The sequence below is a fragment of the Gavialis gangeticus genome, unplaced genomic scaffold (genome assembly GCF_001723915.1).
Source record: "Gavialis gangeticus isolate Ggan-Ray unplaced genomic scaffold, GavGan_comp1, whole genome shotgun sequence".
Taxonomy (NCBI): Eukaryota; Metazoa; Chordata; order Crocodylia; family Gavialidae; genus Gavialis; species Gavialis gangeticus.
The window spans coordinates 79,738,911-79,753,094 of record NW_017729029.1 but is presented as its reverse complement, the minus strand read 5'-3'; the positions used below and the strand labels follow the sequence as shown (position 1 = coordinate 79,753,094).

The following is a 14,184-nucleotide window of genomic DNA, read 5'->3' as shown; positions in this document are numbered from 1 at the left end:
CCCAGGACATAACCCCCCCCGCCAGCTGCCTTGTGGAGGTTTCCGAATTCGTGCTTCCCCGGTATCTGTCCCCCGCTGATGACTTTGGCCATTCCGGCCAGGCACATCAACATCTGAGGCCTCATTGCATCTAGAGAGGAAATCCGCAGTTACGTTATCCTTCCCCGGACGATATTCAATACGAAATTTGAAGAGCTGTAGTGCCAATGCCCATCTCATTAGGAAAGCGTCATCAGTTTTGGCCATATTAAGCCACTTCAAGGGCGCATGGTCTGTTATGAATCTAAATTCCCGCCCTAATAGGTAATAACGGAAGTGTTCCACCACCCATCAAATGGCTAGGCACTCCTGTTCGATGGTCGAGTACCTTGTTTCGGCCGGTAACAGTTTTCGGCTGGCGTAAGCCACAGGTCGGTCCACTCCGGTGTCCTGCTGCGTCAGTATGGCCCCGAGTGCTATCGATGATGCATCGGTCTGCAATGAAAAAGGTTTTTTGAAGTCAGGGGCGTGTATCATCACCTCATCACACAGAGCCCCCATGGCGTTCCAAAGGCTGTCTTATGGCGATCCTCGGGTCTCACTGGGATTTGCCAATAACCTTTGGCCAGATCTAGTGTTGATATCTGGCGAGCCGCTCCTATCCGTTCTACGAGTTCCACCACCCTAGGCATTGGAAACGCATCAAACGTGGCCACTTCGTTTACTTTCCGGTAATCCACACAGAGTCTTAGAGTCCCATCGGGCTTCCGGATCAGCACCAGAGAACTCCACCACGGACTCCATGATGGTGTAACAACACCTAAGTTCCGCATCTTTTCGACTTCTTTGCGTACTTCTGTGCTCAGGTGATGTGGTATAGGACGCCAGCGGTCTCTCACCACCACTCTCAGTGGTGTTCAAATTGCATGGAAGGTATCCCAGACCCATCCAGGTTCCTCAGAAAAGACCTTCTGAAATTCCTTAAGGAGTTCTGTCATATCCCGCTTCTGCCCCAGGGTCAGCTCATTGCTCACCTTAACTGCTCGCCAGGGCTCCATCCCCCTTAGTCCCAAATCCCAATCAACAGACCGCTACTCGGGGCCTGTCTCGTCTATAAAGGCTCCCCACCCTTCCGGTTGCCGCCATTTGCGCAGGAGGTTGACATGATAAATCTGTTTTGTCTTCATGTGCCCTGGGTGGTACACCTCGTAATCAACTGGACCCACCTGTCTTACTATCTCAAAAGGTCCTTGCCATTGCATCAGCATCTTGCTTGATGATGAAGGCAACAGAACCAGCACCTTCTGTCCTGGTTGGAACCCCCTCTCCTTTGCTCGCAGATCGTATCTATCTTTCTGAATTTGTTGAGCCTGTTTTAAGTTCCCCACCGCTATTTCCCGGGCACGTTGGACCCGGCTCTGGAACGCCTGTTGGTATTTAGATGGGCTAGAGACATCCCCCCGACTCTGTTCCCAATCTTCCCTGAGGATTTGCAACAAACCTCGTGGTTGATGCCCCAGTACCAACTCAAACGGGGAATACCCCAGGGATTCCGACGGAGCATCCCTGAGTACAAACAGGACCAACGGAAGCAAAAGGTCCCAGTGCCTAGGGTCACTCTGCATGCAGCGTCTCAGCAGCCTCTTCACGGTCCCATTCAAACGTTCCACCAGGCCGTTAGTTTGCGGGTGGTAAATGGAGGTCTTCAGCTGTTTGATCCTCAGCGTCTGACAAATGCCTTTTAGGATCCCAGACAAAGTTTCATCCCTGATCCGTTAATATTTCCCATGGCACCCCCATTCGGGATATCTATTTTACCAACTCCTCTGCAATACGGGGAGCCGTCACAGACCGAAGCAGAACGGCGTCCAGGTAGCAACTGGCATAGTCAATGAACACCAGAATATACTGGTATCCATTACTGCTACGCGGCAGGGGTCCCACGACATCCATGGCTATACGAGAGAACGGGAGATCAATAACTGGCATCAGTCTCAGGGGTGCTCACGGTGGCCGATCTTCTCTGGTTTTCTGGCAAACTGTACATCCGGCACATCTGCATGCTATATCATCTCCCAATCGGGGCCAGTAAAACCATCGAGTTATTTTACTTATGGTGCGATCCCTCCCCATGTGGCCTCCCATGGGTGTAGCGTGGGCCAGTTGCCACACCGTCTTTCGAAAACACTGGGGTACCGCCAATTGCGCTCGACTCTCCCCCTCCCCGTTCTCAGGTGTCCTTTCTTCTAAGTCGTTAAGAAATTGCTCCAATATAATCTTGTCCACCAATGCACCCATTGTGCATGTCGGTAACTTTACCCATTTTCCAAACAGGTCTCTAAGTTGTTGTAGTAAGCCTCTCAGTCGTATATCTTCAGGCCCTTTCTTGGCTCTAAACAGCCTCCGATAATGTTTGGCATCAAGCTTGAGGCGGTAAAGGATTGCCGCTTTCACTGCCCCCATAGTCTTGGGCCTCATCTCGGTTTAGAGATCGGTAGGCCGCCTGGGCTGGACCCACCACCAGGGCTCCCAGTTGGGTGGCCCAATACCTGTTGTCAAGGCCTACCACAATAGCCTGGCACTCAAAAGCTTCAATATAAGCCTCGGGATCATCATCCGCGGTCATTTTCAGCATACCCAGCATTGTGGGGTTGTGCTGTGCCAGCAGTCGTTGCTGGGATCCCACTATCTGAGTTAAAGCCTGTAGGTTCTGCGCTAGCAGGTCGGCTGGGCCCATCTCGGTGGGTTGCATCCTGATCTAACGTATTCCTACGATTTCCCGGCCAATGCACCACGTTGTCCCTGATGGGCCTTCGTAAAACCCTGCTCGTAGTGTGGCTCCCCGTTCGGGTGCCCACCCTCTGCACCGAGCGTTGGTGTTGCTGCAGTTGAGTTGTCTTCCCCGCTGCACCGACCCCGCTTCTTGCCTGCCACGACTTTGCTGTTATCCCAGGGGGTGGGGCCAGCTCATCGGTCCTTCCGTGTCCCAGGTTGGCCTCATCGGTTACAGATGGGGCTCCAGCCACCCCTACACCCCGGCCTCACGATACCTGTGGTCTTCACCTCCCTGCACTGACTTAGCACAGTGCCCACAGACTCCTCCCTCACCTGTGTAGGTGTCCCAGCTCTACGGCACAGGATACTTCCCACCACCAGTTCATCACCTGAACCTTCAGCTATGGCTTTCTCCTGGTGATTCCCCTCTCGGGAGTACTTCCCTGACCTATCGCCCACACCCTTATGATATTGCCCTGGAGTGATGTCCCTTGGCTGGGGGGGGGTACAGCGCTGTCCCCTTTAATCCTCCCCCGATGCTCTCTATTCTTGGCGGCGATCCGGCCCCGAACTCTCTCTCCAGGCCGGTGCGTCTTCAGCCTCACCCTCCTCTTCGGCACTTCCTGCGCCCCTTGCCGCAGCACTTACTTCCTGCTGCTCGGGATCTTTCTGGGTGCTCTTGATCCCCTGCTGTTTCCCTGCTCTGGCACCGCAGGCTCGCTCCACTGGGGATCTAGCTATCCCGCCTCCTCTCCCAGCCACTGGATGCTCTCGCTCCTCGGCTCCGCAGCTCCTGTCCAGCCGGGCTGACGCCAGGGCCCGCCTGGCCCGCTGTTCCTTCCTCTCCCTCCCCACCGCCCCCGGAGCGGCAGCCGCCATTTTTAAATCTCCCGGCCGGCGTCTGATGGCACCGTCAGCTGCCGGCTGCAGCTGTACGTAGACGCGGCTAATGAACCGTGCGGGCTCTCCCTTCCGCGCGGCGTCCTGCCCTCCCGGTGAGTTTTCCTGGCTTCCGTGGGTCCCAGGACACTTTCAAATAACAACAAAAAAACAATTCATCTGCATGTTGAAGTTCAGACAAAAATTGGAATACCTACATACTACTGAAATACCTAAATGCTAATGTTGTATTCTGATTATCTTTGAAGTGATATGTACATAGTCAAACCTAAATGTCTAAAAACACACACCAGATGTTCATATCAGATAATGTAAACAAAGAATTGAGACAAACTCAGAGCAGGGCACGCATTCTAAGCCATATACACTGCTTTATTGCCAGGCTTGGGAATGTGCAGGACAGGGATGAGTGAACAGGGTTTATTTCCTCAGCACTAGTCTCAGTGGAAACATAGTATGGACATGGCCTTAATATCCCCATGCTTCAGTTCTCCACCTATACCATTTTCCAGCATTTTTTAGTTTTACTATAAATTCTTTGGGGTTGGGATCACCTATTACTAAGTATACTTATAGTGCTTATTACACTAGGTTTCTAATCTTATTTGGGGCCTCAAGGTCAAACCACAATACTAATATTTCATCATTCAAGAACATCAGCACAAAGTCCAATTCTGAAGGTTTTTTAATATGGAACTAATAGAATACTCTTCAGACATATCTATACAGCAGGCACCCCCAATCAGCATACCCAAGAGAGTTTATAGGCACATATGCACACAACACAATGCTAATGCATTTTGGGGTGTACTATGTGCAGAACAGACATGCTCAACTTAATTATAGCATTCTTTGGCATGATTTTCTGACAATGTCAACACGCCTTTGTTGTCTATCAGGAATACATTGCAAACTATAATTATCACCATGATCTGTTGGAATGGAAACAGAACATGAAACATTAGAGAGTTCTTTCAGAATTGTTTAAAAATTATGTTAAAAATTTAAATGTTTTAAATGTTTTATTAAACAATTTATGGCATTTTAGAATTTGATTTGAATTGCTTTAATTAATTTGGAAATTCTCCAAATTTTCAAATATGCAGCAAGTGTAGAAGGACAAATCACTGTGACAAAAGCTCACAGCTTGCATTCTTTTAAATGCATTCTCTGTCTCCTAGGCCCTTTTTTCCTTGTTTCAGAAGGCTCTCTTTCCTTTATTTTCCAAGGCATATTCTGTAAATAAAGGATTTCTTTCCATTTCTCCCATCAGATCTTTTCCTCTCAAAATAAGACCATTCTCTGTTTTATATCGTTTAGGTCTTTCTTTTCACCATCATCTCAACCTTACCTCTTTTTCAGCACTGCATTTTATAATGATTCTAACGACACTAAGGATCATCAATTTGATTGGCTATATCCCTGAATTCTTAATACTTTCTCTTATTTGCTTACTTTCTTTGCCCAATCATTAAGGTCTAAACTACTACAGTTTAGGATTCATCCCCTGTAAAGTAAGAGAAAATATGAGGAGTGATAATAGAGTACCTGATACTTAATAAGCTCCTACGTTGTTTTTCTTTTAAGTATTTAGTCTTCATGCATATGTCTACAAGTTATTTTACTAGAACAGTCAAACTGCTTCCTAAAATTAAGGATTTAAAGGGATCGAACAGAAACCATATATATAATTTATTTTTTTAAATTTGCTTCTCCCTGGATATGTTTAAACATTTATTCTTGATTAGCACTGAAGTTTCTAAGAATAAATAATCATTGTTAATTGGAAGTATTTCTTAAAATCATCAGAAAGATATGAAATATTACTCAATGTACACTGGTCAACAATCTTTTAGAGATTATTTGCCAATACTAATGATGAGAGAATTCAAATGGTTAGCTTCTCACTTGTGGATAGGGAAGAGAAACATTTGTATTAAAAACAAAAGCTCATACTATCACATAAAACGTGTTGTCCTTCCAAAATTGTGTCCCTTTGTGTGTAGCATCTTTTAGTTATTTTAGCTCCTTGTTAAATCTAAGCTCAGTTACATACCATAGCTGTTGCCTTTAGTATGTAAACTTCAAGTTCAAGCTAAGGCAATTCTGTGTCATGCAACAAAGGACCTCAAGTAAATAAAAACAAGCAATGCAATCTCTGTCTTCTTATTCTTTGAATCTTCTAAAGTTCTATAAGAAAGTATATAGAAGCAAGGAGCTTAAGGCTTAGCAATTCATTTGGAGATTGAATTTTGGAGTTTGTCATGGATACCATGCAATGATAATCTTCTGAAGAGGCTACACTACAGAATGGGGCAGATGTTTAGTAATTAGTGGATTCGCTAGTGATTCTTGAATCTGTAATTCAAAGGACCAAAAGCCTTGTTTTGTAATCACTGAAATTTAAAGAGGCAAAAACCTAATTTGACATTTTTCATACTGCATAGCTGTCTAAAAGATTTACAGTGTGCACTTTTAGGAAAGAGAAGAACAAATCTGCCTAGAATGATTCAGATCTATCACTCAGAATAAATATCTTCTTGAATGACTTTGCCACTTTCTTGCTATTTTTATTATTCCAAGGCCAAGTAGTGCCAACTGGAACTTGGTGCCCCTTGGAATTTGTAACCTGTCAATAATTATATAAGATGAAATGTGTAGTATCAGTTCTGTTAAAATTTGGTAATTTAATCTTTTAATGTCCTGGTCATTGCAATAATATCTTCTTCATTGTTACAATTAATTTTAGAGTGCTTTGCAATTATATAAATACTAGTCTAGATATATACATGCTTAAGAGAAAATATAGCTTAAAAGAGCTGCAGAATCAGTGACCACTTCTGATCTAGCTAATAATATTAACATTGTGGAACCTGTTTGTCTGTAGACAAAAACAGCAGCAAAGAATCCTTGGTAATAAACTTTGTCCCATTTATAGGCTGTCAAAGAATAAGCAAAGTCTACACTCAATAAAAGCCAAAGGCTTCTGTATACTCCATGTCATTAATCAGTAGTGTTCATCCTTTTTTAGTCAGCAGGTCAGATGGGCAGTGCCCAGGCCATCTGCTGACCAGATCCAGCTGATGGTTGGCATGGGGCAGTTGAAGCAGGATGCTGCACAGAGGGGGCCAGGGCACATCTCAGCTCCATCCTGGCCCTGCAGGAGGGAGGGAGGGTCATGACACAGCCCCTCAGGGGAAAGGGGTATGGCCTAGACCCAAACCAGCCCCACGGAGGGAAAAGGGCTTGAGCTCATCCCACAGGATGGTAGGGAATGGGGTTTGAGTGATCCCCAACCTGATCCCATGGGAGAAAGGGGGCATGGCCCAGACCCATCTAGCTTGGGAAGAGGGGCATGTCTTGGGGGGGGGGGGGCAGCCATGAGGGCAGGGGAAAGGGCTCAACTTGCTGAATGGAGCTCAGAGTCTGGGAATTTGGCTACAAAGAGTAGCCATATTTATTGCCACTTCTCCCCTGCCACCAAATTTCCCAGTCCTTTCCACTAATCTGTGGGGAGCCCCCTGGATTGGATACCTATGATGCCATGGGCTGGATTTGGCCTGCAGGCTAGAGGTTGAGCATACCCATTATAAATTATTTGGTTCTGTAGGCATGAAGAAAATTCTGGGTTCTATATCACTGCTTTCCAAGTTTGGATCAGTTCTAAAATAGTTTTTTCAGTCAAAATGATCAATAATTACACTACAAGTTTTCATCTAATAAGAGCTTCAGGATCAGACCTTCAAGTGTAGGTCTTTTCTTCAGATGAGCATGAAAAGACATGCTATATGTTTCAGGAAAAATGTGATGGGCCATTATCTTCTTCATACTTTGGATATTTCTGCCAATAAGCATGGGAAATTTAGTGTAGCATGAAAACAGTAGATATGATGCCTTCATGTAAAATTTTATATTGGATGCTTTAAAATAACCCCCCCTTTTCAAGTAAAAACATCATTCATACGTTGTTTATCAGGTATTTCGACATTCCTCAAGTACAGTCAAATACAACAAATATTAAAATGGAAATTCCAACATGTTAAACCCAACTCTAGGTTTATAGTGATTTTCAATACTGAAAGATGTGTGTCTATTTCTCAAATATTATATACTGGTCTAGATCCTTAATTTAGTTGTTTCCACTTGACACTAAAATGAAGAGCACCATACAAATACAGCTTGTAATATTTTGACATAGGGGACTCTTGGTCCCACTACATCACTTCTGAGTTCTCCATTTCTCCAAATCACTCAGAAGAGCAACCTTTCTTTTGTATTAAATAAGATCCATATAATCATACCGATCCTTCTCTTCCGGACATTAGAGAAAATAATGTTGTTCAGCAGGTCCTGAAACCAGAAATATGAAAGCTTTTTTCAGTCTAATCCCTTCTTTCAAGTAATACCTTGCTTCTTTAGTAGGTAATGCTCTTGTGACAGTCATTTCCAAAAGGGACCTTTATTCTAACTTCCACATCCACTGAAGAGGACTTTCATAAGGAAAATCTCTTTGGGGAAACAATAGATAATAATTTTTAGCCAGTGGAAACAGAGTACATACTTGTCAGTCAGTATACGTATACAGCATTATGAAGGTATTATGGTAGACATGTTAGCACAAGTAACAGTAGCAATAAAAGATACAGTAGGATAGGCTTCAAGTCATGACAGAATATATACCCATACCCATGTCTCCAGGAGCACTTGTATACTACTATCACACCTTCATCTGCTGTATAGATGTACCCTGTCAGAGTGACAGTGGCCCCTTCTGTCAAGGTCAACAACAATAGGTCTCTGAGTGAGGAAGTGTCAAGTTCTTCTCTCCTTGACATCTTCTGTCAGAAGACTTGACTTGCTCCATTTAGGTCAGAATAAGCTTGACAGTTTGGCAGTTACTCCTTATATTGACAAAGATGATTTCATCAAAAAGCAAACAGACTAATATTTTTATTGTATTTTGATGTTTTTAAACATATCTTCATCTAGCATCTAACAGAATCAGTATTTGATTATACTCCTTCAAAGGTGCATGGCTTAATAGTTATTCCCTATAAAAATAAGAGACACTTTCTTTGGCATACACTTAATTTGGATCTTTGAACCCCAATGGGAAAATTCTCTCTCACCTAACAGCCAACCAAAATAAAGCTTAAGACTAACTCTGAGTTATGGACCCATTGTGTAGGGGTGCTTTCATTAACTCCCATGAGCATGTAAATACTCCTATTATAGGAACAAGGAGATGTTTGTTCAGCTCTGGAGAGCAATCCTGCTTCTATAATGGAGGTGCTTACATGCACCAAAGAGGTAACAGAAGCACCTGCATACTGTAGTCAGGTAACTCACTTAGTCTCAAGCTAAATTATGATAATCTATGAAGTGAAACAGAATCTTTCCCTGCCCCCAGTATGTGTTGTATTCCACATAAGAGTTATTTGATTTGGGCTTTTGTTCCTACTTCCTTAACTCCCTTATATTTTGACAAAACAGAAAAGCACTCCATTTACTATCAGTCCCAGCTTAGTTAGAATATTTTTATTCCCTCATTTTTAAAGGCAATCTTGTATGCTACCTGTAATTTAATTTATCACAACAAGAAACTATTAAGAACTCAAGAAATTGAATGTAACAACTTAGGATCACTTAGAAATACAGGAAAACGAGTTAGCATATATGTAAAAAAGAGCTTCCCTTAGTTATTAAATTTAGGCTATGCTATTTGTGTTAGATAAAGTATTATATTTAATGTTTAACTTATTTTTAATTATGGAACAGAGTTTCTGATACAGTAGAAATTTATTATTTATAATTGATATGACAGCATATACACTTTCAAATACTATATGAATAGTACATATGCTGTTGTGAATTGGAGGAAATAAGTGATTTTGAAAGGACAGCGTACAATAAACCATAAAAAATTACTGCATCTTGAGAATGACAGAATGAAAACTATTTATAAACAAATCAAATAATTTCACCACCCAGTACAGCTGTTTATTATGGTTCCAGGTGTTCCCACTGCCACCTGCCTGTGACTTTGGATTCCTCTTCCTACTCTTTCCCACTAATTCTCTGATCCAATCAAATCTTATGTTGAAATAGCATCTAGCAAAGGAGGTTGTCACCTGCAAAACTTAATCCATTTTGAACAAATTAATCTCTAAGGTGCAACCTTACTCTACATTCTTACTGAAATACAAAAAAAATGAAGGCAGAACAGGTTAACTGGAAACTAAATTATCACATTCCATTGATAAGTGGTTGGAAAAAGAAGAATTGGTGCCTTCCTATTCCTCAGATGTGCTTCCTATGTGTAGTCATAGCTGTTCATTTTACTGACAAAAGTATGTCTAGTACTGCACTGTAAAGCAAATATAGCCTGGAAAAAGGAGACCTGGTTCTTTTCTGGTTCATACATCATCAGCAGAATCATTAACTCAAGCCCTAACCTTAAACATGTGATACCAAGTGCGTTGCTTTCTACTTTCAGTAATCCCATTGACATCAGTCAACAGTGAAGCATCATCAACAACAAGGCTATTACTTCAACAAGATTACTTTCAGTGAGAAAATCCAGATGTTGGTATTAAATATTTGCAGATTTAGGCCCTAAATTCCAGAACTGGAGTGTGTACTACTGGTGATCAAATTCAACAAGTCTCTGGCTTGCCTTTCAAATTCCACTTTCAGTGGGTGCATCTACATGTGCACTTTACTGTCAGTTGACTAATTAGCTCTGTAGTAAAGTGTCACCATCTACCTGTGCACTCATATTAGGGTGCACTAAAGTAATTAACTCTGCCCTAGGATTGTAGTGTCCAGGGCAGGTACTATCCCACAGTGGAGTAATTTACATCACTGCAATGCACATACAGATGGTAACTGAGGCTGGCTGGGGAATGAGGGTGCTACAGTGGGAGGGCTATCTGCCCCCCAGACCAGCTGCTAGCCCAGGGCTGCTCCACTCTGGCTCAATGTGCTACAGTCCTGGGTGCATGTGTAAAAGCTGCACCTGGGAGAAATTAGCTCTGGTGCAAACTGCCCTAAGTGCTTAAGTAGATACATCCAGTTAGTAGATGTGGCATTAGGACTAGCAGTTAAAACCTTTATTTCACTTGTAAACTAAATTAATTTGCTATAGAAATAATTGAATGACTAGAATGAAACTCCATGATAGCATTTTTCCAGTCATTTTTAGAGAAGTAGGGTAAATCTTTCTCTTTGAGAAGATGATTAATTTCTTAGATGTTACACTATGAAATAATGCTCTGCCAATACAAAGGTTGCACAGATTCAGGATGAAAATATGGCAACTGTTGATTGAAGGTAATGGGACTACTCCTGATAACGTGCACTCTATTTTGTAATAAATGGTAGCAGAATGAACCTTAAAATTCTGTGGATGTCATATAAATTATAAGAGCCTAGCATATTCTCTACTAGGCTCAGAACAGAAAGCTGTAATAATGGGCACCTATACGCATGTAGCGAGACTGCTCTAATGCACTGTAATTACAATGCATCAAAGGAGACTCAATTAATCGAGTCTGCTGGAGCATGGTAATTACTGCATTCGAGCAGACTCTATCATCACATGTATTAGTGTCCCCAGGCTGAAAAATAGTGGCACAGGCACTTTAACTAAAGCTCATTCAATGAGCTTTAGTTAAAGCACCCCTGCCATTATTTTTTAGAACAGGGACACTGATACACTCCGGGCACTTCAATTAAAGCAGCTCTCAGAGCTGCTCTAATGTGCCCCCTGTCCCCACTACCACCTCCCAGACCACGTCTATAAATGCATAGTGTCTTTTTGTTATTATTGGTAGCAGGTAGGATTAAAAAATGGCAAATCTGTGATGTAAGAGAGAAACTTTATTTCCAATTGCTGTGAAGGATGGTGATGTATATCATTGCACCAAAACTAACAAATAAACATTGTTTTAGGATAGTTATCTAGTATAACCCCAATAAAAAAAAAACAAAAAACATTCATTCTAGTATGTGATCTTCCTTCAAGGTATCATGATATCTTTTTTTTGCCCTGAGCTTGGAGATTTGCTACAAATGGCAAAACAATTAGTGAACCTTTAAGAAAAAAAAAAAAAATCAACCTTATAATATTTCAAGCAGTTGAAATGACATCGCTAATCAAACTCTCTCACTTCATTAAAAACAGAATTCTGAACATAGCTTTATATTCTTCCAAGTCATTCAAACCTTGTTTTATCATAGCTCACTCTAATATATTTTGAAAATCACACAAACTTTTGATCAGCACAGCAATGATTCTGGAAAAGATTCTTTTTTTTTTTTCTTTTACAGGCCCTCCAGTTAATGTCACATGCAACATTTTTATAAACAGCTTTGGATCCATTGCAGAAACAACCATGGTAAGGCATTTTACCTGAAACAACATTTTAAAGTTCAAGTTCAACTAATTTAATGAGCTCAAGAACAAATTAAGGCCTCTTTTCTGTTGGAGCAAAAAGAATCTCTCTCTTTGATAAAGAAAGAACATTTAACTCAGTAGTAGATTTAGGTGATAGAAAATCTATCGTTTTATAGTTACCATGCTAGAGGATATATCTAAAATGATAAGGCCCTTTTCATGCCTTCACTGCTGTCTGTCATCAAATTCATGGTTTGTAATTTTTATATTTGAATAATAAAAGTTATTAAAGCTCCATAGCCTCCATCAAAAGTTATAAATTATCGAATGTCATTATTAACTACATTGTTATGCTATTATATACAACAGATGTGTAAAAGATGAAGACACACACTTTAAACAAAGAAAATTTTGATTTTACAGTGATATTATATGTGGTATATCATAATTAAACATTGCACCAATGTATAGAATGTTATTGTGAAGTTCTAAATAGGGTACATAGCATTTAAATTTACCCTGACTCTTTGAATAGATTGATGATTGGACTATCATAGGAAAGCCAGAGGATATAGTACAAAAGCTGGTTGGAGTCATGAAGGAAATTACAAAAAAAATGAAACTTAAAAATCAGTAACAGTATAACCTGTTTATATATAAGGTTTATATCTTTAAGCCTGTGAAACTCAAATGAATCAGAATGAAGAAATACCTTAATAAAGTACAGAAATGTATTTTGAGGATAGTAATGGAGAATGTGTGGAGAAGATGGAACAAGGAATTGCAGAAAATCTAAAAAGAACCTACACGTAAATGTAGTATTTACTTGTATACCACGTCCCTGAATATGTAACAAACCCTGTTTTAGTAAAGTAGAATTAAGAAAAAAATTCTAGACTTTTACTGGCCATAGCTCAGGCTCACTATGACTGAATTCTCCTAACCATACGGAGTAGCTGGCATTTTCCAGGGTACATTTTGAACCTAACAAGTACTGCCTTGATTTTAATAAGGTTGAGAACCACTGTTCTAACTAAACCAAGCAGAGCAAAATACAAATTAGGGAAGTCATAAATATTTATCTGGAAGTGCCTCTGACATTTAAACCATCAGTACTACAATGGTGTATACACCTAATGTGTCTAGTTTAAAGATGTTAGCCTATACCTTTAGCAAAAACAGCTATAAACTCTATTATATCAATGTACTGGAAATCTATACTGTATATGCTTTTTTTATAGTGATCAAAATCTCTGAGTTCCATCTGCTGTTTTGGTTATATATTACACAAGGAACAACTGACTAAAGTTAAAGATGGTATGTTAGACCAGTCGCCCACATTCTTTTAATGGCAGAATGAGCCCTGATACAAATCATTGCACCTCTCATACTACACACATAATATTTGTTACTCAAATTGCCAGTTGCTCAAATCACAAGCAAGACTTTATAAAGGACGATAAGGCAAGGTGCCGCGTTTATTGATCACATGAGTTAGACAGAGGTTCAGATGCACCATTCATACAAACACACACAAATCATCATACACATCATTACACACAGGCATACATATAAACAAAACAACCATTTATATCCACACATACACCAGATATAGTTACCAGCAATAGTTTCTCAATATCACCCCAGGGTGGCCAGCTCGGGCTTATTGAGTAGATGATGATGATTTGAAGATAGCAGATTTGAAGATAAACAGCTGGAGCAGGGTGAACAGATGCATCTGTGCTCTGATGAAACAGTAGTACAGAAAGAGACTCATCCAACTTGGCATTTTCAAAGTTTTTCTTTATAGGGATTGGCATCCTTTGTTTCAGTTCTTTGGGGTTTTTCTATACCCAGTTTCTATTGTTGTGGTTGTTCTTCTTCTGTCTTACTTTAGCCTTGGAGCTTACTTTAGCTTTGGAGTGTTCTTGCTGCACATCTGGCTGGATGGGTGCATTCCTTCTCTTCGTTATCTTCTTTGTGCTATAGGCCTAAAAGGGATTCTTCAGCCATTCATTAATTAGTTTACTGACTGGTAATTTACATTTGGCTCTTTGTTGCTCACATAAACATTTAAATCTTCTTCTCCTGTCTCTATGCCATTCTCTCACTATTCACCCTTTTACACGTGC

The 14,184-nt window shown here is 41.1% G+C and overlaps 1 protein-coding gene across 1 annotated transcript in view; it reads left to right on the top strand.

Moving 5' to 3' along the window:
- The window catches only part of GLRA3 (glycine receptor alpha 3), a 136,525-nt gene that overhangs the window by 5,615 nt on the left and 116,726 nt on the right, over positions 1–14,184 (top strand). The window contains exon 2 of the mRNA XM_019521066.1: positions 11,986–12,053. Coding sequence (XP_019376611.1) covers positions 11,986–12,053 — 68 coding nt within the window. The remainder of the gene's footprint in view (positions 1–11,985; positions 12,054–14,184) is intronic.